At 43.4% G+C, this 27,307-nt stretch overlaps 1 protein-coding gene across 1 annotated transcript; it reads right to left on the bottom strand.

Annotated features, from left to right (window-relative positions):
• Positions 1-246: 246 nt before the first annotated feature.
• Ovgp1 (oviductal glycoprotein 1) lies at positions 247-27,035 on the bottom strand. The gene is given in 13 exon segments (XM_052732214.1): positions 247-1,838; positions 2,730-2,865; positions 3,390-3,506; positions 4,813-4,998; positions 5,084-5,192; positions 15,448-15,572; positions 16,598-16,636; positions 16,639-16,765; positions 18,324-18,380; positions 19,061-19,265; positions 19,650-19,679; positions 26,382-26,502; positions 26,997-27,035. Coding segments are annotated over 13 exon segments (2,505 nt in total). The 3' UTR covers positions 247-624.
• Between the last annotated feature and the right edge of the window lie 272 nt (positions 27,036-27,307).

Here is a 27,307-nt window from a genome sequence, read left to right as displayed (position 1 = left end):
AGCTAGAGAAACCATTCAGAAGTTAAAAGTACTTGCTGCTCTTGTAGACCCCCCAGAACTGGGTTTGCAGCACCCACGCCAGGCAGCTCACAACCTCCTTTAACTCTGGTTCCAAGAAAGCCAGTGCCCTCTTCCAACCTCCCCAGACACGCATGTGTGGGGCACACACACACACATATACATAAATAAAACAGGCACACACATATACATAAAGAAAAAATAAAATAATTGCAAAGACCACAGGAAGATTCTCATGCTTCCAGTTTATTAGACAAAAATGAGATTGCCCCATGGTGGCTTTGGTGCCAGCTTTGCCCCACAAATGGTTCATAGGTGGCAGCATGAGGTGACTTCTGTCATATCACATAGAAGAAAAAAAACAAGGGTTTTTCCCGGGGATTTGCCACCAATGGAGCTCATGATCTTTGATCTGTAACAGAGTGTTCTAGGTGTTCTTTTTGTAAGAGAGAGGAGATTTGTTAGAAGGGCTATGGTGTTGACAAAGCAGTGGTTTCCATCAGTAAGAGTGAAGCCATTTTCAAAAGAGAAAGGAGCGTATCCTGGGAACAGGACAACAGTGTTGGAGGACAGCATTCTGTTCTCCGCTGCTACATGAAGACCAATTTATCCATCCTGGGGGTGAGTCTCCACTTCAGTAATCAATCTCTCCCACTTTAGAGCTGTGCTCTGCCCATTAGGGGCAACGGACATCTCTCTAGGGGGAACAGTGATCTTTTCAAGGACCACAGCCTTCTTCCTCAAAGTTCCCTTCTCACTGGGAGTCATAGTCTGAAGATAGACAAGAGTTGTATCCATCCCTCCAGGAGTCACAGGCTGATTACCCACTGTGGCTGTGGTCTCCTCCTCAGGGATCACAGGCTGATTACCCACTGTGTCTGTGGTCTCCTCCTCAGGGATCACAGACTGATTACCCACTGTGGCCGTGGTCTCCTCCTCAGGGATCACAGGCTGATTACCCACTGTGGCCATGGTCTCCTCCCCAGGGATCACAGACTGATTATCCACTGTGTCTGTGGTCTCCGGCCAAGGGATCACAAACTGATTATCCACTGTGGCCATGGTCTCCTCCCCAGGGATCACAGACTGATTATCCACTGTGTCTGTGGTCTCCGGCCAAGGGATCACAAACTGATTACCCACTGTGTCTGTGGTCTCTACCCCAGGGGTCACGAACTGATTACCCACTGTGGCCGTGGTCTCCTCCCCAGGGACCACAGACTGATTACCCACTGTGGCCGTGGTCTCTGCCCCAGGGATCACAGACTGATTACCCACTGTGGCCGTGGTCTCCGCCCCAGGGATCACAGACTGATTACCCACTGTGGCTGTGGTCTCAACCCCAGGGATGACAGACTGATTACCCACTGTGGCCGTGGTCTCCACCCCAGGGATCACAGACTGATTACCCACTGTGTCTGTGGTCTCCGCCCCAGGGGTCACAGACTGACTACCCACTGTGGCCATGGTCTCTTCCCTAGTTGTCTGTGTCTGGGCTGTCACTGTCTTCCCAGTAGTGGTCTCAGATGGAAGGTCCAGTGAGGTTGTGATTTTTGCCTCAGGAGCCACAGTGCTACTTTCTAGAGCTACCACATGTGTTGCAGGAGACGTTGTTCCCTCAGGGGTCACGAATCCACCATTAGGGACTGTAGTTACATTTTCATTTCTGTGGACTTCAGTGGCCATAGCTTCTCCTGGGGACAAAATCTTTACAGTATCAGTGGGGAACCCCTCTGTCACAGGCAGACTCTCAGAGCCAGGTCTTGAGGAATTCACAGGCGATGTAAACCAAAATTGTGGCAAAGGAGTTGGATTGAACTCTGGAGAAAAAAATCATCAGAAAAAAAATAGTAAGGTTTCTACCTCTTCTTTCCTTTCTTATTAATTCTCAGCAATGCTAAAGCCACTCCAAAGCTGAAGAATTTGATCCAAAAATCCAGCAGTGAAGGATTTCATGATTTACTCCCCAGAGAAAGAAGATAAAAATCCCACCACACTGAAGCTCTGTTCCCTTACCCTAAGGTGTTAGCATAGACCCAAACTGAGGGCCATCTGTGGATTTGCTGCGTTTCTGGTGACTAATTCAAGGAAGGCTCTTAGGTCCCCATGTTTAAACCCTCACTTTAACCTCCCTGGGTACCTCTAGCCAGACCTATTGTTCAAGGAAAAGAAGCTGTCAGTATGCCATACTGGAGGAGGTGTCAGAAACAAAGCTGAGGCCTGGAGACTCTAGACAGTAAGTGGTAAGCCATTAGATTAGAGCTCACATAAGTGCTTGGCCTGGCTGAGCTCCAGTCCTGAATCTCTAAGGGAATTCAACTCTTACATACGATTTCCTAACTGCCAGTGTAGCCGCTAATATCAACACAACGCGTGCGTGTGTGTGTGTGTGTGTGTGTGTGTGTGTGTGTGTGCACCTTCTCTAGTCCCTTGCCCAAGATATGAGAAGGAAAAAACAGAAATTAATGTTAACTATGAAAAAGTATGCTGTTCATTCAATATCTCATTTATTCTTCATAATGTCCTGCATCTAGAACGATTTCACTTTCAGATGAGGCAAAGGAAGCTCAAACAGGTCAAATTTGGCTGACAGTGAAGTTTGCTCTCTTCATTCAATGTCAAGTCAAAGAAGTTAGACCCAGCAGAATGGACCCACCAGTGTCTGGTGGTCTGCCACTCACAACCCTGGCTCCCAGGTCCCGGTTACTCACCTGCCTGCACCAAGAGCTCATTCAATATATGGACAAGGGGGAAAGGGCCATTGCCACAGAAAAGGCCCCTGGCATCGTCCATATCCAGTGTCCACACCATGGCACCCCCAAAATGTTCTCTTTTCACGAATGTTGCCTGCAAAAGCAACAGTCAGTTTCTAACCACCCTCCAGTCTGGATAGAGGGAAGACAACAAAGATGAGCAAACCTGTAGAAGGCAATGGAGGAGGGCGTTTATGATAATCATCTGCATTGGACTCTAGCCTCTATTGCTCATTAGTGTAATCTGAACATTTTTATATGACTCTTATCTTCCTTGATCACCGCATTCAAGAAAAATAACATTCCAATATTTTAGGGCCAAAAGAATGCCTACAAACTACAACATGAATGAGTTTTGGAAGATACTATGCTAAGTAAAATAATCAGACAAAAGAAAAATGATAAAATCTATATGATTCCACATATTTTGCAAGGTATTTAAAGCAGTCAAGGTCACCTCATCCCTGCCACCTATCAGGAATATTCATGGATGCTTAGTGTAATATGAACCATGTCTGTATATATATGCTCATGCGTATACACACGCAGTATTAAGGAGAGTCCCATCTAAGCTAATGAGAACCTGAGTACTGGAACAGGAAAGAGCAAGTGTCTCACCTTGTAAGTGAAGCTGATGGTGTCATCGTAGGCAACCCACTCCTTCCCCTTATAGGCATATGGGACATACTGATAATCAATCCAGCGCTGTTCTGCTCTCTGGATAAAGGAACAAACCTGCCAGGAGAACACATGTAAGTTCCATGAAATGCCTTGAAGAGAAGTACAGAAGACTCAGTTGATTCTTGTCTCAGGAGAAAGGTCCAGGAAAAGGTCCATCTCACCAGGGCCTGAGATGACAAACCAAAGAGGGAGTGAGAAAACTGTTCACAGAGGACTGTCTCTGCATACTATGCCCCTTCTGTTACATGGCCTTCCTCTAGCGTCTATGGTTTACAAAAGAGAGAGAGAGAGAGAGAGAGAGAGAGAGAGAGAGAGAGAGAGAGAGAGAGAGAGAGAGAGAGAGAGAAAAGTGATTGACATTCACCAGAAACAAAGTCAGGGTTTGGTAAATAACACCAGCACCACAAATGTGACCAGGACTAAATCTGTTTGTTGTCTTCATAAACACACCTCTCTTGTGTTTATTAGAGCTCAGAACCATCTAGGTAGCTATCCAACTAGCACCTGAACTTCTAGTACCTCTAAAGGTCTTGAAGGCAGTGTGAACTTGTTACAATCCACCACGCTCTTGAGTACCCATTTCAAGCCCAGCATTGTGCTAGAAACTGAATATTGCAGAGGCATATAGGTGTTCAAGTTGTACTGCAGAAGTTAACATCTAAGTCATGCTTTGTGAGGTTCTCTTTTTTTTCTTTTTTTTTTTTTTTTTGGTTGTTGATGTGTTTTTTGTTGGTTGGTTAAGTTGTTTGGCTGGTTGTTTGGTTGGTTGGTTGTACTTTAAAGGTTTTGTGTGTTGAAGTTTCTGTAATCTATTATGCCCTTAAAAAAATGTTCTTTCAACTATGACATGATGCACAATCATGTTTCATGAGATCAGCTGGAAAATATCTCCAATGAACCAACAGAGAGCAGAGCTTAGAGGCACATGCAGCATCTCCATTCTTCCCTAAGGGAGGGCTATACCTCTGCATCTGTCCTCTACTTACCCCTAAGATTCTCGTGTGTGTGTGTGTGTGTGTGTGTGTGTGTGTGTGTGTGTGTGTGTGTGCGCGCGCACTAAAAGGCCAGCATTTTTTTAGGCCATTGACCAAGTCTGAATTACCTATGTAACATTTAAGATTCTTTACTTTTTTTCCTTTCCATTTATGTTCTCCGTGGCCTCTTATCCCTCACAAAGGACTCCACAACCCCAAAGGAAAAATATTTCAGTGAATCTCCTTATCCGGAAAAAAAAAAAAAAAAAAAACACTGTCTCTTTGGCCTGTCTCTAGCTCTCACCTACCATGGCTCTGGCACTAACCCTTGCTCCAGTGTGAGGGAAGAGCCCCAGCTACTAGACAGAGGTCTCTAATCCCATCACCTCATAGTAAGCCAGGAAGCCAGCCTGCTTGGTGTAATACCCAGGAGATGCTGGTCCCGTTGAGGCAGCCTGCAATCCATTCTTAGATTCCTCGAGGAGTTGAAAGGTACGTCCATAGGCGGGGAAGCCCATGATAAGTTTATCTGCAGGTGCCCCAAGTTTTCTCCAGTAATCCATAGCATAGGCCTGTAAGTGGAAAGAAGACAACATCACCAATTGCCTGGGCTCAAGGATGGAAATTTGGACCACCTGAGACCTTTCCTTTCCTCACCGAAGATTTGGAGTCATCAGGAAGGGAGAACAGAGGACTGTTGTGTCCTGTAAACTTTTCCCAACTTCCATGTAAGTCATAAGACAATACATTAATGAAATCCAGACGTCTGTAAGGAACAGAGGGGGAGATATAAATGTCAGACCAACTAAATACTCAATTCGGATCCTCACAGCACTGTTCAACTAAATAGCTGTAAGCTGGCCATCAAAGCTTCTTGCTCTTGTGGACCTGCCCACGCTAAGCAAGTCACTTTGAGATGGAATGAATTGCTGGCTAGAGATAGCTGTGCATCAAGCTCTGTGCATCTTGAGAGTATGTGTGGAGGTAGAAAGAGCTCAGACAAGAAAATGAATACATGCAGGCCTGACAGAGTGCTGGCAGAGGTCTGAATAAACTGTCATGAATCGAGGCACAGTCCTGCCCCGCAAGAGTACAAGAGATGCATGTCAAAGAACCACTGACACCCATTCTTCCAGAATGCTTTCATAATCATAACAACCAAATGTTATCATGCCAGAATGTAAGGGTTTATACTGATTCTCTAATTATATCTGGTGAATGTGATAAATAGAGTCTCCCTCTCTGTCTGTCTGCCTGTCTATCTGTCTGTCTGTCTTTCATGACAGTGTCTCACTATATAACACATGCTGATCTAGAACTGACTATGCAAACACGCTAATCTCAAACTCATGGTCCTCCTTCTTCTACCTCCCTGATGCTGTGATTACAGACACATTAAAATGCCATATCTGATATCCAGGGAGGCTTGCCCTAGGTCCCATCCCTGGGCCCCAAGCCATTCCTGGGGAGGACTGGCAAATTCGGCCCCAGTTGCCAGCCAGCGGGCAGGGCTCCTGCTGGAAGGTTCCCCTTCTCTAAGACCCCCCCAGCAGACCCTGCAATCTACACACCCTGCCCCCATACCCATCCGCCCGAGACCCTACCACTTCCTGAGACTTGGAGACCAACCCCCAGCTACCATCCGGTCCAGAGAGCTCCCATCCAGCCCAGAGAGCTCCCATCCAGCCCAGAAAAAGAGAGAGCTCTCATTGGACAAAGAGCCATCATTGGACCAAGAGTAAACTCAGGAGATAGGGAATCTGCCAGCCCTGATTAGACCAAGAGTGGCTTTCTGAGAAGTAGAATCTACCACCTCTCATTGGACCAAGAGAGGCTTCCTGAACCGCAGAATCTGTCAGCTCTGACTGGACCAAGAGCCATGATAAGACCAAGAACGAATCCGTGAGTCACAGAATCAACTAGCTTGAGTTGACCAAGAGCAGCTCGCTGAGACACAGAAGCTGCCTGCTCCAATCAGACCAAGAGCTAAGATTAGACCCAGAAGGGCCCCCTGAGACACAAACACAACAAACACACAGTGGACCAACAGCAACTCGCTCAGACACAGGCACCTCTTATACCTAATAGATGGGGGATGGGCAGAAGTCAAGGCAGAAGTACATGCAACAACATAAAGAGCAATACAGCATCACCAGATCCTAGCCCTACTCCAACAGCAAGACCTGAACATCACAAAGTGGAAGAAGCAGAAGAAAGCAGCCTTAAGAATAGCATCATGAAGATGCTAGAGGCCTTTAAAGAAAAAATGAAAAATGAAATTGAGGAAAAGATAAACAAAAAAGTGGAGGATAATTTTCTTTATTGATAAAGAAAATGAAAAGTCAAACAAAAAAATGGGAAGAAATCTATAAAGAACTAGAGGAAAAGACAAATAAAATAAGGCAGAAGAAAACAATAAATCCCTTAAAGAAAATCATGAAAAAGCAATGAAACAGGTGAGGGAAACAGTGCAAGACCTGAAAAGGGAAATAGAAACAATGAAGATGACACAAACAGAGGGAATGCTGGAAATAGAAAATCTGAGTAAATGAACAGGAAACACAGATGCAAGCATAACCACCAGAATACAAGAGAGGGAAGAGAGGATCTCTGGTGTAGAGGATACAATAGAGGAAATAGATTCGTCGTCAAAGAAAATACTAATGCCAAAAAAAATTATAACACAAAATGTCCAAGAACTCTGGGACACCATGAAATGAACAAACCTAAGAATAATAGGGATAGAGGAAGGAGAAGAATATCAACTCAAAGGCACAGAATATATATTCAACAAGATCATAGAAGAAAACTTTCCCAACTTAAAGAAGGAAATGCCCATGAAGATACAAGAAGCCTATAGAACACCAAACAGACTAGATCCCCCCAAAAAAGTCCCCTTGCCACATAATAATTAAACAACTAAATGTACAGAATAAAGAAAGAATATTAAGAGCAGCAAAGGAAAAAGGCCAAGTGACTTATAAAGGCAAACCCATCAGAATAACACCCAATTTCTCAATGGAGACTTTGAAAGCCAGAAGGACCTGGACAGATGTAATGCAGACACTAAGATACCATGGATGCCAGCCTAGACTAATATACCCAGCAAAACTTTCAATCATCATAGACGGAGTGAACAAGACATTCCAAGACAAAGCCAGATTTAAACAATACTTATCCACAAACCCAGCCCTACAGAAAACACTAGAAGGAAAATTCCAACTTAAGGAAGTCAGATACACCCACAAAAACATAGGCAATAGATAACACCACAGCAGTAAACCCCAAAGAAGAGAAGTACACACACACTACCACCAAAAGATAACAGGAATGAACAATCACTGGTCATTAATATCCCTTAATATCAATGGACTTAATTCACCTATAAAAAGACACAGGCTAACAGAATGGATAGGAAAGCAGGACCCATCTTTCTGCTGCATACAAGAAACACACCTCAAATTCAAAGATAGACACTACCTAAGAATAAAAGGCTGGGAAAAGTCTTTCCAATCAAATGGTCTTAAGAATCAAGCTAGTGTAGCCATCCTAATATCCAACAAAATAGACTTCAAACTAAAATCAATCAAAAGAGATCAAGAAGGGCATTACATACTAATCACAGGAAAGATCCACCAAGATGAAGTTTCAATTCTGAACACTTATGCCCCAAACACAGGGCACTCACATTAAAAGAAACATTACTAAAGCTTAAATCACATATAAAACCCCACACATTAATAGTGGGAGACTTCAACACCCCACTCTCACCACTAGACAGATCTCCCAAAATGAAACTTAACAGAGAAATAAAGGACTTAACTGATGTTATGACTCAAATGGACTTAATTGATATCTACAGAACATTCCATCCTAACAAAAAAGATTATACCTTCTTCTCAGCACCCCATGGAACCTTCTCTAAAATCGACCACATACTTGGTCACAAAGCAAATCTCAACAGATACAAAACAATTGGAATAACCTCCTATGTTCTATCAGACCACCATGGTCTAAAGTTAGATTTCAACAACAACAAAAACTACAGAAAGCCTACTGAATAATGCTCAACTGAATCACCAATGGGTCAAGGAAGAAATAAAGAAAGAAATTAAAGACTTCCTAGAGACCAATGAAAATGAATATACAACATACCCAAACTTATGGGACACTATGAAAGCAGTGCTAAGAGGGAAATTCATAGCACTAAATGCCCACATAAAGAAGTTGGAGAAATCTCACACTAGTGACTTAATAGCACACCTGAAAGCTCTAGAACAACAAGAAGCAAAGTCACCCAGGAGGAATAGACGCCAGGAAATAATCAAAGTGAGAGCTGAAATCAATAAAATAGAAACAAAGAGAACAATACAAAGAATTAATGAAACAAAGAGTTGGTTCTTTGAGAAAATCAACAAGATAGACAAGCCCTTATCCAAACTACCCAAAAGACAGAGAGAGAGCATCCAAATTAACAAAATCAGAAATGAAAAGGGGGACCTAACAACAGACAATGAGGAAATCCAGAGAATCATCAGGTCATACTTCAAAAACCTCTACTCCACAAAACTGGAAAATCTAAAAGAAATGGATAATTTTCTGGATAGGCACCACATACCTAAGCTAAATCAAGAGCAGATAAACTATTTAAATAGTCCAATAACCCCTAAGGAATCAGTCATTAAAAGTTTCCCAACAAAAAAAAAGTCCAGGACCAGATGGTTTCAGCGCAGAATTCTACCAGATATTCAAAGAAGAGTTAATACCAATATTCTTTAAATTGTTCCACACAATAGAAACAGAAAGAACATTACCAAACTCCTTCTGTGAGGCTACAATTACCCTGATTCCCAAGCCAAAGAAAGATGCAACAAAGAAAGAAAACTACAGACCAATCTCCATCATGAACATTAATGCAAAAATAATAAAATACTGGCAAACAGACTCCAAGAACACATCAAAACAATTATCCACCATGTTCAAGTAGGCTTCATCCCAGGGATGCAAGGGTGGTTCAACATATGAAAGTCTGTCAATGTAATGCACCATATAAACAAATTGAAAGAAAAAAAACACATGATCATCTCACTAGATGCTGAAAAGGCATTTGACAAAATCCAACACCCCTTCAAGAGAAAGGTCTTGAAGCGATCAGGAATACAGGGAACATACCTAAACATAATAAAGGCAATTTACAGCAAGCCAACAGCCAGCATCAAAGTAAATGGAGAGAAACTCAAAGTGATTCCACTAAAATCAGGAACAAGGCAAGGCTGTCTGCTCTCCCCATACTTATTCAATATAGTACTTGAAGTTCTAGCCAGAGCAATAAGACAACATAAGGAGATCAAGGGGATACAAATTAGAAAGGAAAAAGTCAAGCTTTTGCTATTTGCAGATGACATGATAGTGTCACACATAAGTGACCCCAAAAATTCGACCACGGAACTCATACAGCTCATAAACACCTTCAGCAACGTAGCAAAATACAAGATCAACTCAAAAAAATCAGTAGCCCTCCTATATACAATTGACAAACAGGTTGAGAAGGAAATCAGAGATACATCACCTTTTACAATAGCCACAAATGATACAAAATACCTTGGGGGTAACTCTAACTAAGCAAGTGAAGGACCTGTATGACAAGAACTTTAAGTCCCTGAAAAAATAAATTGAAGATGTCAGAAAATGGAAAGATCTCCCATGCTCATGGATAGGCAGGATTAACATAGTAAAAATGGCAATCTTACCAAAAGCAATCTATAGATTCAATGCAATCCCCATCAAAATACCAACACAATTTTTCACAGACCTGGAAAGAATAATACTCAACTTCATATGGAAAAACAAAAAACCCAGGATAGCCAAAAGAATCCTGTACAATAAAACAACCTCTGGAGGCATCACGATCCCTGGCCTCAAGCTCTACTATAGAGCTACAGTAATAAGAACAGCTTGGTACTGGCATAAAAACTGACAGGTGGACCAATGGAATAGAACTGAAGACCCTGACATTAATCCACACACCTATGAACATATAATTTTTGACAAAGAAGCCAGAACTGTACAATGGAAAAAAGAAAGCATCTTCAACAAATGGTGCTGGCATAACTGGATATCAACATGTAGAAGGCTGCATATAGATCCATATCTGTCACCGTGCACAAAACTTAAGTCCAAATGGATCAAAGACCTCAACGTAAATCCAGTTACTCTGAACCTGACAGAAGAGAAAGTAGGAAGTAGTCTTGAATGCATTGGCACGAGAGATCACTTCCTAAATATAACACCAATAGCACAGACACTGAGAGAAACAATTAATCAATTGGACCTCTTGAAACTGAGAAGCTTTTATAGAGCAAAGGACACAGTAACAAGACAAAGCAACAGCCTACAGAATGGGAAAAGATCTTCACCAACCCCACATCTGACAGACGACTGATATCCAGAATAAAAAAAGAACTCAAGAAATTAGACATCAAAATGCCCAACAGTCCAATTAAGAAATGGGATATAGGGGCTGGAGAGATGGCTCAGAGGTTAAGAACACTGGCTGTTCTTCCAGAGGTCCTGAGTTCAATTCCCAGCACCCACATGGTGGCTCACAACCATCTGTAATGAGATCTGGCTCCCTCTTCTGGCCTGCAGGGACACATGCAGGCAGAACACTGTATACATAATAAATAAATAAATCTTAAAAAAAAAAAAAAAGAAAGTTATTTAAAAAAAAAAAGAAATGGGATATAGAGCTAAACAGAGAATTCTCAACAGAGGAAGCACAAATGCTGAAAGACATTTAAGGAATTGCTCAACATCCCTAATCATCAGAGAAATGCAAATCAAAATGACTCTGAGATACCACCTTACACCTGTCAGAATGGCTAAGATCAAAAACACTGAAGACAGCTTATGATGGAGAGGATGTAGAGCAAGGGGAACTCTCCTCCACTGTTGGTGGGAATGCAAGCTTGAACCACCACTTTGGAAATCAATATAGCGCTTTCTTTGAAAATTGGAAATTAATCTCCCCCAAGACCCAGCTATACCACTCTTGGGCATATTCCCAAGGAATGCTCAATCATACCACAAGGACACATGCTCAGCTATGTTCATAGCAGCATTGTTTGTAATAGCCAGAACCTGGAAACAACCTAGATGTCCTTCAACTGAAGAATGGATAAATAAAATGTGGACATATACACAATGGAGTACTACTCAGCAGAGAAAAATAATGACATCATGAGGTTTGCAGGCAAATGGATGGATCTAGAAAAAGTCATCCTGAGTGAGGTAACCCAGACTCAGAAAGACAAACATGGTATGTACTCACTCATAGGTGGATACTAGATGTAAAACAAAGGATGACCAGACTGCTACTCACAACTCCAGGTAGGCTACCTAGTAAAGAAGACCCTAAGAAAGCCACAGGGATCACCCAATGACAGAGAAATGGATGAGATCTACATGAGCAAACTGGACATGACGGGGGGCAGGTGGTAATGAAGGGCAAGGGTCAGGAGAAAGAGAGCTTAGGGGAGTGGGAGATCCCAGCTGGATCAAGAACAGAGAGGGAGAACAAGGAAAGAGATACCATGATAAATGAAGACCCCATGGGAATAGGAAGAAGCAAAGTGCTAGAGAAGTCCCCAGAAATCCACAAAGATACCTCCACAATAGACTACTGGCAATGGTTGAGAGAGTGCCTGAGCTGACCTACTCAGGTGATCTGATGGCTGAACACCCTAACTGTCATAACAGAACTCTCATCCAATGACTGATGGAAGCAGATGCAGAGATCCATGGCCAGGCCCCAGGTGGAGCTCCAGGAATCCAATCATTGAGAGAGGGGAGGGATTATATGAGCAAGAGATGTTGAGACCATGATTGGAAAAAGCACAGGGACAAGTAGCCAAACTAATGGAAACACATGAACTATGAACCAATAGCTGAGGGGTCCCTAACTGGATCAGGCCCTCTGGATAAGTGAGACAGTCGATTAGCTTGAACTGTTTGGGTGGCCCCCAGGCAGTGGGACTGGGACCTGTCCTTAGTGTATGAGTTGGCTTTTTGGAGCCTGGGGCCTATTCTAGGACACTTTGCTCAGCCTGGATGAAGGGAGGAGGGGACTGGACCTGCCTCGACTAAATCTACCAGGCTGAGCTGAATCCCCAGTGGAGTCCTTGCCCTGGAGGAGATGGGAATGGGGGGTGGATTGAGGGGGAGGGCAGTGGGGTGGGGGATTGAGTACAGGGGAATCCGTGGCTGATATGTAAAATTAAAAAATAAAAAACAGAACAGTGATGTTCTCATCTTAAGACTCACGCTCCTCCCTTCCTACCCATGGACTCTGCTATTGCAACCAAGGTGCCCAGCTATGTAACTTCAGCCCCAGATCACTGCTTATATGAGTCAGGTCACTTCCTCTGGCCACCTGCTCAAGGTGTGGGAGATTCCTAGGAAGAGAGCACATGCTAAGAGCTTAAGAGTTCCATGACCATAGTGATACCCTGGCAAATGATGTAGGTAGAGAGGGGCAGGAGAGGCTTCTTCAGTGTGATGTAAGTACCTGAAATCTATATCTGGCTATATCTCTTGGACTGCAAAGCTTAAAATACTTACTACCTTGCTACACTGTCAACTTTACAGAATCTAGAATTGCCTAGGACATAGATCTCTGGATGTATATGCAAAGAATTTTCTAGATAGGCCAACTGAGGTGGGGAGGATGTAGTGGGTACCTGTACCACCCCTAGGGGCTGGTACCTCAAGGTCATAGGAGGACCAGGGACCCACTACAGGAAGACTACCCTAATTGTGAGTGGCACTGTTCCATGGGCTCGGGTCATGAACTAAGTAAAAAGGAAGCCCACTGAGCATCAGCCTTCATCACTTTCAGCTCCATGATTGATAATACAGTGTGACTAGTCACTTACAGATGCTGCCTCCAGAACTTCCCTGTCAAGGTGGGCTGTACCTTTAAACTGTCAGTCAAAGTAAATTCTTTCCCCTCCTAACTCACGTGTGTCAGGTACTTCGTCCCAGCAGTGAGAAAGGTAGCTGACACACCTGCCAAGTTTTGATCCAAAGAAGTCACCAAGAATCATGACAAAGTTGTGTTTGAGTGGATGAGAGTGAGATATGACAGGACGTCTTCAGTAATTAGTGAAATCACCATTGAGAATAAGTCCTAAATTATGAGAAAGAGCAGTGGATAGAACAGCTCTGTGTCTGTCCCCCTTCATGTCACAGTTTTCAATATTTTCAGAAATCTTGGAAGGAGAATGACCTAGGGGTGGCAAAGATTATTGCTAAAATAAAATAGGATTCCAACATGCTTCTAAAAATTATTGCCTTGCCATTATCATTACGGAGGTATAAATAGTTATTGTGCTGAAGTAGAATAGACACTTGAAAACTATAAAAAGATTAAGCACATAATCAATAGTGTGCCATCAATGTTGAATTTTTAGCAAGTTTAATACAGTTCTGAGACCAGCTTCTCCTATGAAGCTATTCCAAGTGTCCTTGGTTTCAACTCTAACGTCTTGCTCAGAAGTAAACTTTGCATGCAAATTATTCATTGCCTGAAGAAACTGAGTTCGCAGGATGCTAAAATTAGAACTACCATCTAAGGGATTGTTATTGAATATTTCAAACAATTGATGCTTGCCTCCATTGCAGTCATGACAAGAAACAGGAGATGACAAAGGAATAATTTTTAATAGATGGCTATTTTTTTCTGCATCATTTTTACTTTGAAAATGATCTCCGTGGGCAGAGTCCTGTCAAGGGGAGGCTGCATGAAATGGTGAGGAGCAGTGAAGTTCAGTCCCAAACACCCATTCATCCTTGTCTGACAATGTGACATTAGTAAGTTACTATCCTTCTTTTGAAGCAAAGTTTCCCAAACCACACAATGAAGATGATGTTACTAACACGTGCTGGGTCATTGTAGAGAGTCGAGGTCATGTGTGTCAAAGTTCTCAGCACTATGTCTGGTTCACTGAGGCTCATACACCATTCTTCCAGGGCTATGCCTGTTGTGGGTCCATTTATAGATGAATGAGAAAGAAATATTATATGACAATGTCTCAAATGGAAATTATGGGTTGTTTAACCAATAAGTAGAAAAAGCAAACTATTCCTTATGAGAAGAATTCAAAATGGTGCAGAGAGAAACTTGTCTGTTTGTGCTCATCTATTCTTTGTATTAGGTCAATGAAACAAAATCCCCATGAAGAGCACCAGTATCTAAAAAAAAAAAAAAATTAAATGCCCTATCCAACCAACTTTATACATTTGAAAGTTAAATAATTAGAAACTCATATTAAATTTTTAAAAGTCACCCAGTTAGGTAAAGGCAGCCCTCTCTCACTGTTACCTGGCAACACAGTGAACACTAATAAGCTTTCTCCCTTGTTGTGTCTCTCTTTTCCTCCCACATGAAAACACCTCTCCCTCACGCGATTACACAGGGACATCGTGTCCTTCTCTTCCTCTGCATGAGCCTTGCTTTCTTCATTAGTACTTGACTGTGAGTCAAGAACACTGGTTCAGAGCCAGCACGTCTAGAAAGAATTATGACCTATCTATTTTTGTCTGCTTTTTAACTTCTGCAACAAGATCTACTCTGGAACGTGAGCACGACTGGGCATTTTCCTGTGCTGTTTCCTGTGGCATCACTTGCTACTCACCTGCCATCTGCCGCTGTCATCTATTGCATCGTCTATGTCTATTCCTGTGTTCAGGGGAGGAAGAGGCCAGGCCCATGGCATTCTCTACCTATGAGTTCCAGGAATGGGCCCTAAACTCTGCCTGTGGTAATGGTGTCATAAGCCATCAGTACAAAAGCCAGTTCTGAGATTTTAATTGAACTCCAGGGATGGATAAGATACCACTCCAATGCTCACCTCACTAGCTCCTCACACTACTCCTCGGCTCACCCAGAACCTCACCCACATGGGAACAGCAAATGGAGGCTCAGACAGAGCTTTAGCCACTCTGGAGCAACATCCGCTCACCTTCCTAAAAGGTGCACATCATAAGATGTTTGAATGATGTATGCGATGCCAGAGACAGCAGCCGACAGCAGCAGCTTTGGGCGCTGGGTGAACAGTGCCTCCTTCTCAAAAGCAAACTGGAGCTCCTAGGAGAAAGACACACACACACACACACACACACACACACACACACACACACACACACCAAAAAAAAAGTCATGGGAGAAAAGCATCATCCAGAAATTGTTTAAGCTCTTTAAGTCAGACTTGGGACAGAAAGAGAACATGGGTTCTGCCCAAGACTATGTGAAAGACAGACAGCATACCAACACGGTACTTGAGTTAACAGAGGGAAGAAAAGCAGGTGAGGGACACAGGATGTAGACTGGCACTTCCTGAAAAGGGCCAGAAAGCTTCAGAGAGAAAGTATCCCTTAGCTACAGAGCTGGGGCAAGATCCAGATAGAGACAGAAACAGCCATGGACAACTGCTCCACAGCAGTGTGACCCAGCACCTCCAGGGAATGTCAGTCAAAGAAGATTCGGTTCCTTTCCCCTGCCCCAAACTTGTGTTACCTCTCTGACATTCACTCACCCCAAATGAAAAGTAGAACAATCTGCACTAGGCCCTCTGAATGAGGGTGACGGTTGTGCGGCTTGAAGTGATTGTGAGTCCCTTGGCAATGGGACCAGGATTCATCCTAAGTGCATGAACTGGCTTTTTTTAGAGCCCATTCCCTATGGTGCCATGCCTTACTCAGCCTTGATGCAGTGGGGAGGGGCTTGGGCCTGCCCCAACTTGGTATGCCAGCCTGTGTTGAGTACCCAAGGGAGGGCTTACCCACTATGAGGGGTGGGTGGGAGTGGGATGGGGAGAGTTGGGGGGGAGTAGGAGAAGGGGAGAGAGGGGGAAAATGGGGCTGTATGTAAAATGGAAAAAAAAACTTCAAATAAATGAGTAAACCTTAAAAAAGAAAGAGAGAGAGAGAGAGAGAGAAGAGATGAGAGAGAGAGAGAGAGAGAAAGAGAGAAAGAGAGAGAAAGAGAGAAAGAAAGAAAGAAAGAAAGAAAGAAAGAAAGAAAGAAAGAAAGAAAGAAAGAAAGAAAGAAAGAAGAAAGAAAGAAAGAAAGGAAGGAAGGGAAAAGTAGAACCATTTGCTTGTTGGCCTTACTTCAATTAAGAAGAGAAAATTCCACCGGTCATGCAAGGGGGGCTGCCTCGTAGTCCAGGGTACAAGAAGAAGAGATCAAGCCCATCAAAGCCATGTGTTCTCAGGAAGAATACCACTGAATCAACAAACTCTTCACGGCTGGCAAGTGTGGACAGCATAGTGGTGAACCTGCAGGAAGTCCAGGGTAAGGCAAAGAACACTGTCTTCAAAACCAGTGTCCTCGGAGGCCCTAGCGAGGTCTCCCATACGGCAGCTTAAGTTGGCACAAGAGGCGAAGTGCTTTCAAGAAGAATTCCCACCCCTAGCTCTTTCATTCTCTGGCTTTTTTGATATTTTTGTTTTCTTTTCCATAGCAAAACACTTAGAAGTAATTATTGCTTATCAGAGCTGAACTTTAAGCAAATCCAGATTAATCCTGTGAAAAGTAATTATAAAGTAAGTAGACCCAGAGATAAATGGACCTGGGTTCCATTGTCTATTGGCCACCACTCAGCTGGGCCCTCTTGAGGGGTGAGGACACCTGGAAGAAACCTGGAAGTTCCTTAACACTTGTGACTGCTGCTTTCTTTTCCTAATAATTTGAAATATAGCCATTTTACAAGAAATCATTCATCTATACATATATATGTACATGAATACATACATACATACATACAAACATGCATACGTACATACATGTGGCATCTCATTTGGCTTTAGGCTCACAGCAAGTCAAAGGAACAGAGATGAGGCCTGGGTTGGACAGAGCTAGTTGTCGGATACCTCACACCTGGAATCCTCCATCCCACCTGGAGGTCCCTTACAAGGGGCGTCCTACACACACCAGGCTATCAAGTCTCCCTCCAAGGCTGGAAGGCAGACTCTGCCCCAGACCTTAGCTAGGAAGTAAGGAAGGTGTCCTTCTAAGAATATGAAGGTGGTTCGTCATTTCCCTACTGAATCTTGATGGGGACACTACCAAGAGCTGCCACTTCATGAAGGATGCAATCTGTGAGTCCCCACAATGGCACCAAAGGAGCATTTGTTGCTTCTTCATCTCTAACACAGCCAGCTCCAGCTCCGTGCACAGAGTGAGAAAGCCCAGGGCCGGTGAGGTTTGGGGGTTACTCTTCTTGTCCTATATAAAACAACTCTCTTCAGAAACAAAATCCCTGCCTCCAACAAAAAGAGTTAAAGACACATTTGTGGGTGTCCTGTTTTACCTGTTACTCATTTCTCGCCCTAAGTTCCACATCCAATGCCTATTTTCCTTGGTATTTTTCCCTATGATTTTGTATCTTGTGTTTTGGTTTGTTTTGTTGTGGTGTGTGTGTGTGTGTGTGTGTGTGTGTGTGTGTGTGTGTGTGTGTGTGTGTGTGTTTTCAGATGGCGCTAAGGGTCAGACTCAGGGTCTTGGTCCTGTTCACCACTGTGCTCTGCCACTGTGCCACACTGTCAGTCCTAAGTGCGCCATACGGTCTCTCGTGTTCCCCTGCCCCTTTTCTCACCACCTTTAGGAACCTCTTTTCCTCCTGTAATCCTCCATGGAAAAGGATCCCTTGAATCCAGCACTTGAGAAAGTATCAACATGGGCTTTGCTGTCTCTGTATCCAAGCTAGCTTTTACACAAGCACACACACACACACACACACACACACACACACACACACACACACACACCATTATTCTCATTTCCAGCCCATCTTACTCTACCTCCCAGAGACAAGACAGTGACAGAGCTGCTCACCGTGCCGTGCCGAAGCTCCACCCTCCGATGGACAGCAGTGTTTTCAGCGCCCTGTTCCTGGAAGGTGGGGGAGAAAATGGGTGAGCAGATCCCTACTCTACGAGCAGATGCAGTCCCTGCTCTTCTTTCTTCTGTGCATTGGGAAAACAAAGGGAAATGGAGCAGGGGACATGAGAAGAATTGGAGAAGGTATGTGAGGGAGAGTACAAAAGTAAAGAAAATAGAGATGAGTAATCAATCCAATGACCATTACAGCTCTGTGCACCAAGACTATACAAAGTGCCCCAAGCTCCTTCACTACCCCGTAATATTTCCAGAAAAGTCTAAAATGTTTCTTGTCACTCATTTTCCGACTCAACAAATATTCACTGAGCAATGACTATGTGCCCTTGACTGTCTGAAACACAACAGCAAACACGTAGACAAGCATCCCACTCACCTCTCTGAAGCACTTTAGCAGCATTAATCCCTCACGACTGTGCTCAAAAGGTGAGCCAGAGTTTACCAGGAGAAAGGAGTATGAAGACATCCAGGGACAGGCAATATTAACTACCAAGTCATTGAGGCAAGCTCAGGAGGCTGGGCAATAGAGAGCTCTTAAGTTGGAAGCACTCAGATCCCCATTTGAGAGAAAGGTAGGGATAGGAAAATCAGGAAAATTTAAGAGTAAAAAGAGAAATAGGCTTAATTTTCCTCTGGCTATAAAATCTGAAACTCCAACCGCACGTCTAACATACCTCTCCTTGAGTTTGTTGAACTCTGGGTAGAGAATTTTCTCATCCTGGAGATTCTTGGCAACAATCTGATTGTTGTTCATTGAGGCAAAGGCAAATATCAGGTGTGTACAAAGAAAGGGGTCCAGGTCATGGGGCAAGATGGAGGCAGGGTCTGGCCGACTGTGAGCCCAGTTGGTGAAATAACACACTAGCTTGTAGGCAGTACCTGGCAAGGACAGCAAGTATTAGCAGAGATCATGGGCAAGGAGGGAACTCGGCTTCTGGAGGGTAGAGAAAGCACAGCCAAAAGAAGACCAGGTCACTGTAACAGCCTCCATCCCTCCCGCATATAACAACACCTCCTCCACATGTCCCTAGACCTCTTGCCCTTTCTACTGAGGCCCAAGAGAAGGAAGAATGCCTTATCGGTCTAGATCCTGGCACGTACTGAGCCATACAAACACCAAGTGGCCAGCGTCCTGTGCTTAATTGTATTGGATCAATAACCTCTGACCAAGGAGCCAAGACAGATGGGAGTCCAGGAGACACTGAAAGGAGATTTCCTAGCCAGAGAATCTCCCTGGCTTTGGAAGGAAGGTGGTTTCCTTACCATCATTGTGTTTCGTCAGAAGAACAAGGCCTGCAGAAAAGGGAGGAATTCATATACACATGCAGTGTGATATACCCCCATACACCCTGCAGTTAGCAAGTGCCCCCTCCAGCTCAGCACCATACACACATGCAGATGCGCAAATAGTGGACACACACCACTCTGGTTTCCTCTCCTTCAAAGTTAACATAGTGGAGCTAGTCTAAGCCCCGTTTCTAATCATCACATGTACCTGTACATGCTTTGCATAGGGACAATGATAGAAGTCCAAGCTAAGGCTCTCAGTCAGTGGTTCTCAATTCTGACAATAAATTCAGAAGTACTCATATCAAAGCACTCTCCTCCGAAATCCTGAATAACCTGGTCCAAAATGAAGCCAAAAGATGAAAACAACTAGGTTGGAGAACGGATGCCCTGACCCTTTCCCTCTGAGTGCCTCTGATTCTTTTATTACGTCTATCTCATATGTACCTAATCCAGACTCCCTGAGTCCCAGGCTGCTCTACTGGGCACCAGAGAAATGACAAAACTAGTATCTCCTGAGCTGTGTAGCATTGCTAGGCTCTGCCATACTCACCAACCCACAACAGCAGTCTCCCCCATCTCAGCTGTCTGGCAGCTCTGGGAATGGAGCTCAAGTCCCTTTAATAGGAGCTGGCCCGTGTGCAGCATAGGGAGAGCCCAGCTACACACACATGCCATGCCAGAAACGATGACCTCACAATGACCTCAGAAATGTGTAGGTTCTCAGGGCCAACAAAGCCATATTCCTGGCCTGACATTAGCAGGAGTCAAGTATTCACCACAGGCTTTAACAAAGACAAGGGCAGTGTTCCTGAGCCTTGTCTGGCAATTGCCCCATTTCCTGATATCCAGCTCCCCACAGCTGAGGTGGAGGGGAAACACTGCGTGATGGAGCACGGCCATAAAGATTATCGGGAAGGCAGTGTACCATATAGCTCCAAAGCTTCAACTTTGGATTCACGCATTAGGGGGAAAGGTATGAATTTCTGTGATATCACTTAGAAGTTTTATACTTTTGGATGAGTTACTGAGCCCCTGCAGTTTCCACACATAAAGGAAAGCCTGTTTTCCTTGAGTTAATAGTTCATTCTTACCTCCCAGGAATATACAGAAAACTGAAGAGATAAGCTTAATTAATTACCAGATGTTATTAGGAAGTTGAATAAAGAGCAGGATGCTCAAACTCAAAATACTGACACTCAACAGGCAGCTTATGTCAACAGGTAAAGTAAATACACTAAAACAGCATGTTCTCTACATGACACAGAGTGAGAGTTCAGACCCAGTGTCTAATGTACAACCAGACTGGAAAAACTATTGCGCTAGCTCCTTCCCTGCTTCCTCTGACCTTGCACTGTCAACTGAGATGCAGCCTTGAGGTCTGAGAGATTGGTATGGCAGGGGACAGCAGCAGCTACTGGTTGTCCTGCATGGGAAGTGGAGCTGATAGAGCCATCACTTTCTCAGCAAAAATAAAAAGAACCCTGAAACTTTGCAAGAGTCAGAAGACATCTGGGTGAGTATATGAGCCAACCATGAGAATGAGCCCTGAGCATCAAGAATATGAATATGATTATGGACACCCAAGAGCTAATTTTAAAGAAATGTTGCTTTTGATCATCGATCTTCTCTCTTTCATGTTCCAGATGGTTTTGGACTGTGTGCCCTCTCTCTGAGACAGATGTTGCCTGCCTATGTATTAATAGGAGGGGCTAAGCAGATGTCAATGCAATGGAGGATTCAGAGAAATCATAGTGCCCAGTAGTGAAATCTGTTGAACATCTGTCCTTCATTTATGGAATGAAATAAGCAAGAAACTTCATAATCTTTTTTTTTTTTTTTTTTTTTTGGTTTTTCGAGACAGGGTTTCTCTGTGTAGCTTTGCGCCTTTCCTGGAACTCACTTGGTAGCCCAGGCTGGCCTCGAACTCACAGAGATCCACCTGGCTCTGCCTCCTGAGTGCTGGGATTAAAGGCGTGCGCCACCACGCCGGCTAACTTCATAATCTTTAAACCAGTAGTTTACTTAGATATCAGAACAAAAGACAAATGGAGTAGAATGTGTGTGTGTGTGTGTGTGTGTGTGTGTGTGTGTGTGTGTGTGTGTGTGTGTGTGTGTGTGTTTCTTGGAAAGCAACAATGCTTGCAGTGAGGAAGCATGGGCTTTAATATCAAACAGACCCTAGGGCCCCTTCCTGCACTGTATCATCCCTGGGGGTCCCTTGAGCCCTGTCTACATGCTTCATGTATCTTCTATTCCTTGGGCTACTGTTAACCTAAATCAGATCAACAAGCCTCCCAAAGCCAACACAAATTAGGACCAACAAGAACTTACACCATTGGTTTAATGACTCTTAATGTTCTTTTTCACTCTTATGACCATGCTTGTTTCCCAGTCACTAGTCACGTGCCCTAATTGTTGTTATTGGGTCTATGACTTTGCAACCTGATCTATACATTAATTGGCATTTGCAGTTGGATTCTGGAGCCTTTGTCTTGTCCGGCTCTCTTCCTCGTGGCCTGCGGGGGGGGGGCGGGGGGGGGGGGGGTAATTCCTGGTTCCCTTTTGAGACCTTGATAGGAAATGTTGGTCTACTTCTGAGCCTTCTTCCACTGCGATTCCTGCCTTTCAAGACTTCCTGCACGGCTGAGATGCCCTTTTAAGTAGATTTGTGCCCTTCAACTCGCACTGTTGCCAGGAGCACTAGCTGTCAGTGTAATTTGTCTGCCAGTCTGTACCTCATTTCTCCACATCCACAGGAGTAGCTATGATGCTGAGAAAGCCAAGTCTAATTCAGGGGTGACCATGCCAAAAAGCTGGCAACTCTGATTCTGTATAGTGGTTGATAATCACATTAAATAAGAATCAAATTTGAAATCAATGTGTCTGTTCACAATCTTATTCCTTCAGTTCTTGCATTAAAACAAACAACATTGGGCGATCCCTGTGTCTTTCTTGGGGTCCTGTTTTCCGGGTAGCCTCCCTGGTGATGTGAGTAGCAGACAATTCATCCTTGTTTCATGTCTAGTATCCTGCTATGAGTGAGTACATACCATGTTTGTCTTTCTGAGTCTGGGTTACCTCACTCAGGATGATTTTTTTCTAGATCCATCCATTTGTCTGCAAACCTCATGATGCCATTGTTTTTTTCTGCTGAGTAGTATTCCATTGTGTATATGTACCACATTTTGTTTATCCATTCTTCAGTTGAAGGGCATCTGGGTTGTTTCCATGTTCTGGCTATTACAAACAATGCTGATATGAACATAGCTGAACAAGTGCTCTTATGGTGTGGTTGAGCATTTCTTGGGTATATGCCCAAGAGTGGTATAGCTGGATCTTGGGGGAGATTGATTCCCAATTTTCTAAGAAAGCGCCATATTGATTTCCAAAGTGGTTGTACAAGCTTGCATTCCCACCAGCAGTGGGAGGAAAGTTCCCCTAGCTCCACATCCTCTCCAGCATAAGGTGTCTTCAGTGTTTTGATCTTAGCCATTTCTGACAGGCGTAAGGTGGTATCTCAGAGTTATTTTGATTTGCATTTCCCTGATGATTAGGGATGATGAGCAATTCCTTAAATGTCTTTCGGCCATTTGAGTTTCCTCTGTTGAGAATTCTCTGTTTAGTTCTATAGCCCATTTCTTAATTGGACTGTTGGGCATTTTGATGTCTAATTTCTTGAGTTCCTTATATATTCTGGATATCAGTCCTCTGTCAGATGTGGGGTTGGTGAAGATCTTTTCCCCATTCTGTAGGCTGTCGCTTTGCCTTGTTGACCGTATCTTTTGCTCTACAAAAGCTTCTCAGTTTCAAAAGGTCCCATTGATTGATTGTTTCTCTCAGAGTCTGTGCTACTGGTGTTCTATTTAGGAAGTAGTCTCCAATGCCAATGCGTTCAAGACTACCAGAAAACAGGACCCCAAGAAAGACACAGGGATCGCCCAATGACAGAGAAATGGAATGAGATCTACATGAACAGCCTGGACATGAGTGGGGGTAATGAAAGGCGAGGGTCAAGGGAAAGAGAGCTTGGGGGAGCGGGAGATCCCAGCTGGATCAACAACAGAGAGGGAGAACAAGGAATAGGAGACCATGGTAAATGAAGACCACATGAGAACAGGAAGAAGCAAAAGTGCTAGAGAGGCCCACAGAAATCCACAAACATACCCACACAACAGACTGCCGGCAATGGTCGAGAGACAGCGCCGAACTGACCTACTCTGGTGATGGGATGGCCAAACACCCTAATTGTTGTGCTAGAAACCTCATCCAACTACTGAGGGATCTGGATGCAGAGATCCATGACTAGGCCCTGGGTGGATCTCTGGGAGTCCAATCAACGAGAATGAGGAGGGTTTAGATGAGCGAGAATTGTTGAGACCAATGTTGGATAAAGCACAGGGACAAATAGCCAAATGAATGGAAACACATGAACTATGAACCAATGGCTGAGGGGTCCACACTGGATTAGGCCCTCCGAATGGGTGAGACAGTTGATTGGCTTGATCTGTTTGGGAGGCATCCAGGCAGTGGGACCAGATCTTGTGCTCATTGCATGAGTTGGCTGTTTGAAACCTGGGGCCTATGCAGGATTGTTTGGCTTGGCCGGGGAGCGAGGGTACTAGACCTACCTGGACTGAGTCTACCAGGTTGACCTCAGTCTGTGGGGAAGGCTTTGCCCGTGGAGGAGATGGGAATGGGGGGGGGGCGTTGGGGGGAAGGTGAGGGGGACGGGAGGGGGGAAAACAAGGGAATCCGTGACTGATATGTAGAACTGAATTGTATTGCAAAATAAATTAAAATAAATTTAAAAAAAGAAAAAAAAACAAACAAACAAACAAACAAACAAACAACCCAGCCAAGGCTTATGTAACACATCCACTGGCACTTAGAATATATTCCTTAGTGCTTAGCCCATTCTTATGGGGAAAGGCATTTACTAGCAATATATTCCTTAGTGCTTAGCCCATTCTTATGGGGAAAGGCATTTACTAAGGTATGTTACTTGGGTAACTAAAAAATTCCCCGAAGGAGCATGACGTGAAGCAGCAGATGTGAAGTCTTTTGTTTGATCAAAGCATTTGACTAAAAACTTTTGACACTGTGGAGGAATTGCAGAAGCATGTTTAAATTAGTTGTGTGAATGATACAAAATTCCAGAGTATTGAGCATGTTTCACAGTAGACCTGAATGAGCATTTTCTAGCCAATTACCTCATCTTGTGAAGGCTGTTTCCCAGTATTTATTATAAAAGATAACTGTTGGTTAAGCATGAAGGCTTTTACCTTTTATCTTCATATTGAATGTTTATTAGAAAATGTGCATTATCACATAAAGCAATGTTTTCACAGCTCATGTTCCTTGTCTTTTTATTCTGACATGTTTGAGCGCATGCCAGTACTCACTTAGACTTGTATAACACTGGATTTAAAAATTAAGCAAATTGTTCCAAGTTTCTTTTTTGTTTGTTTGTTTTTTTTTGTTTTTGAAACATGCCCTCATATCCCAGGCTGAAGATGTGAGCTCTTCACTGAAGGATCCATGACTACCTCCATAGCTACAGATCCACAAGTTAAGCAGTCTGCCTTTGGAATGAGAAAATGTACATCCAGGGAAACCAGGCACACTCAGCTTAATGTTTCTAAGCCTGGTCAATGTCATGATTTCTGACAAATTGTAGACTGCAGAACCCAAAGCCAATTTAGCTTGTAGATATAAAATGTATTCTCAGCTACAATCTTCATTGCATTGCTGAGATCCCAAGTGAGAACTACTACCAAAGTGGAAAATTTTCATTTGAAACTAATTCTTAATGCTTTTAGCACAATGCCTCTAAAATGAAATGCTTGCCTACAATCTGGCACTCTTAACATCACAGGGGCAAATGAAATCTGTTATCATGAGTGACTTTTCAACCAGTGATACTGGCTGGCTTCCACCAAAACCGTATGTTAGGGACTAAACTCTATTTACTGAGCTTTTGGACTTTGACAGTCTATTCCTTCACACAAAGAACAGCAAGAATATCATAATAAGTATTCCACAGTAAATGGAAGACCACATTAAACATAAGACTGTAGGATCATGCATTGTGTTCCATGTAACTTAATTATTCCTCCCTTCCAGAAGCTCATTCCTCCTTCAGCCCCTTTTGGGTGTCCCTGTCCTATAATCTTACACAGTAAGATTAAAACATCCATGCTTCCATGGAAGTCCAAAGCCCAACAGTCATGGAAAACCTCATAAGGAAATGTGTTTGGATATTCAACAGTGGTCTACATGCCCTGCTTACTTTCCAACAGTATTGGTGTAGACTAGAGATGAAGTTCTGGAGAAAATTTCTGAGACTGGAGCTTGCTTACCCTTTCCCAAACAAAAACAATTCTGGTTCTGAACTTTTTCCCCAGTATTATCCATATTGGCAATAAGCAGCTCACTACACATGCTGACCTAGATACAAATTCTCTGTAGTTTCTCCCACACATGGACTTTGTTTACATGCTCTAAGCCTTCATAATACACGCATGCGCGCGCGCGCACACACACACACACACACACACACACACACACACGACACCACACACACACACAATAAAGGTTATCTTGTCTTTTCCTATTCACATTTACTTGGTGGACTCAAAGCTAAGCCAGATAATTATCAAAACACAAAGAAAACAAGACATTGTTCATTCTGTCTAAATACAGTACCTTTTAAAAGCCAGAGCTCTTTACTCTCCCATCTACCAACAGCAATGTTATGATGACCTGTGGAGTTGATGAGTTTTAGAATATAAGGCTTTTTCCCCAATAGCCTGTCCTTCCTTTTATACTAAAAATATAGAAGCCCAAAGCAGTTTGAGTTTGGGTACTTTCTAAATTTATGTGCATATAGGTGGGCAGAGGACGACTTGCAGAGTCAGTACTATCCTTTCACCATGTGGGTCCCAGAACTCAGCTCATCAGGCTTGATGGCAAGCACTTCTACCCACTGATCAATCTCCTGACCCTGACTTTGGGTAATTTTGAAGCTGTGACAGTAAGCCACAAGCAATGGCCACATGGCTCTTTACTAAAGAACCAGGGACCAGCTGTTCTACAGTGAGATACATAAAGAATCAGTAATATCTGATGTCACCTGAGACTATACAGACCTTCAGTGTTTCACATCCCAAGAACTAACCACTCTAGGAACAAGTCTCAGACCTTAGTGGGCCAGGGGGTCAGCAGTTCAACAGTGGTCAGGCTAACAGATTTCTAAGTGTGAATAACAGGGCTGAGGAAAAGCATTCACTCATGTCCAGACATTTGAACAGTAATACTAACCTGATGAACAATGCTTTTCAACAAGCAAAATGCCCCCATTGTTCACTGTTACTCGGGCCTTGCAGGACTGGAAATACTCTCAAAACAATGAATGACCTGCTACAACTCCAGCCCATATACTCCCGATTATTTCCAGGTCTTTTATTCTTAAGTATCTTCTCTGCTTATAATATACAATCATCCCAAAAAATTATGTTTGTCATTACTTGTGGCTTTGACTAGCTTCGTACATCTGTGACAAGCATTAATCAATGTGAACTACTTTCTATCAATACAGACCTAAAAGGAAACTTTCAAGATTTTTATGTGCA

This window comes from Peromyscus californicus, unplaced genomic scaffold (genome assembly GCF_007827085.1).
Source record: "Peromyscus californicus insignis strain IS unplaced genomic scaffold, ASM782708v3 Scaffold_9__1_contigs__length_137607984, whole genome shotgun sequence".
NCBI lineage: Eukaryota > Metazoa > Chordata > Mammalia > Rodentia > Cricetidae > Peromyscus > Peromyscus californicus.
This window is presented reverse-complemented; position numbering and strand designations above follow the sequence as displayed.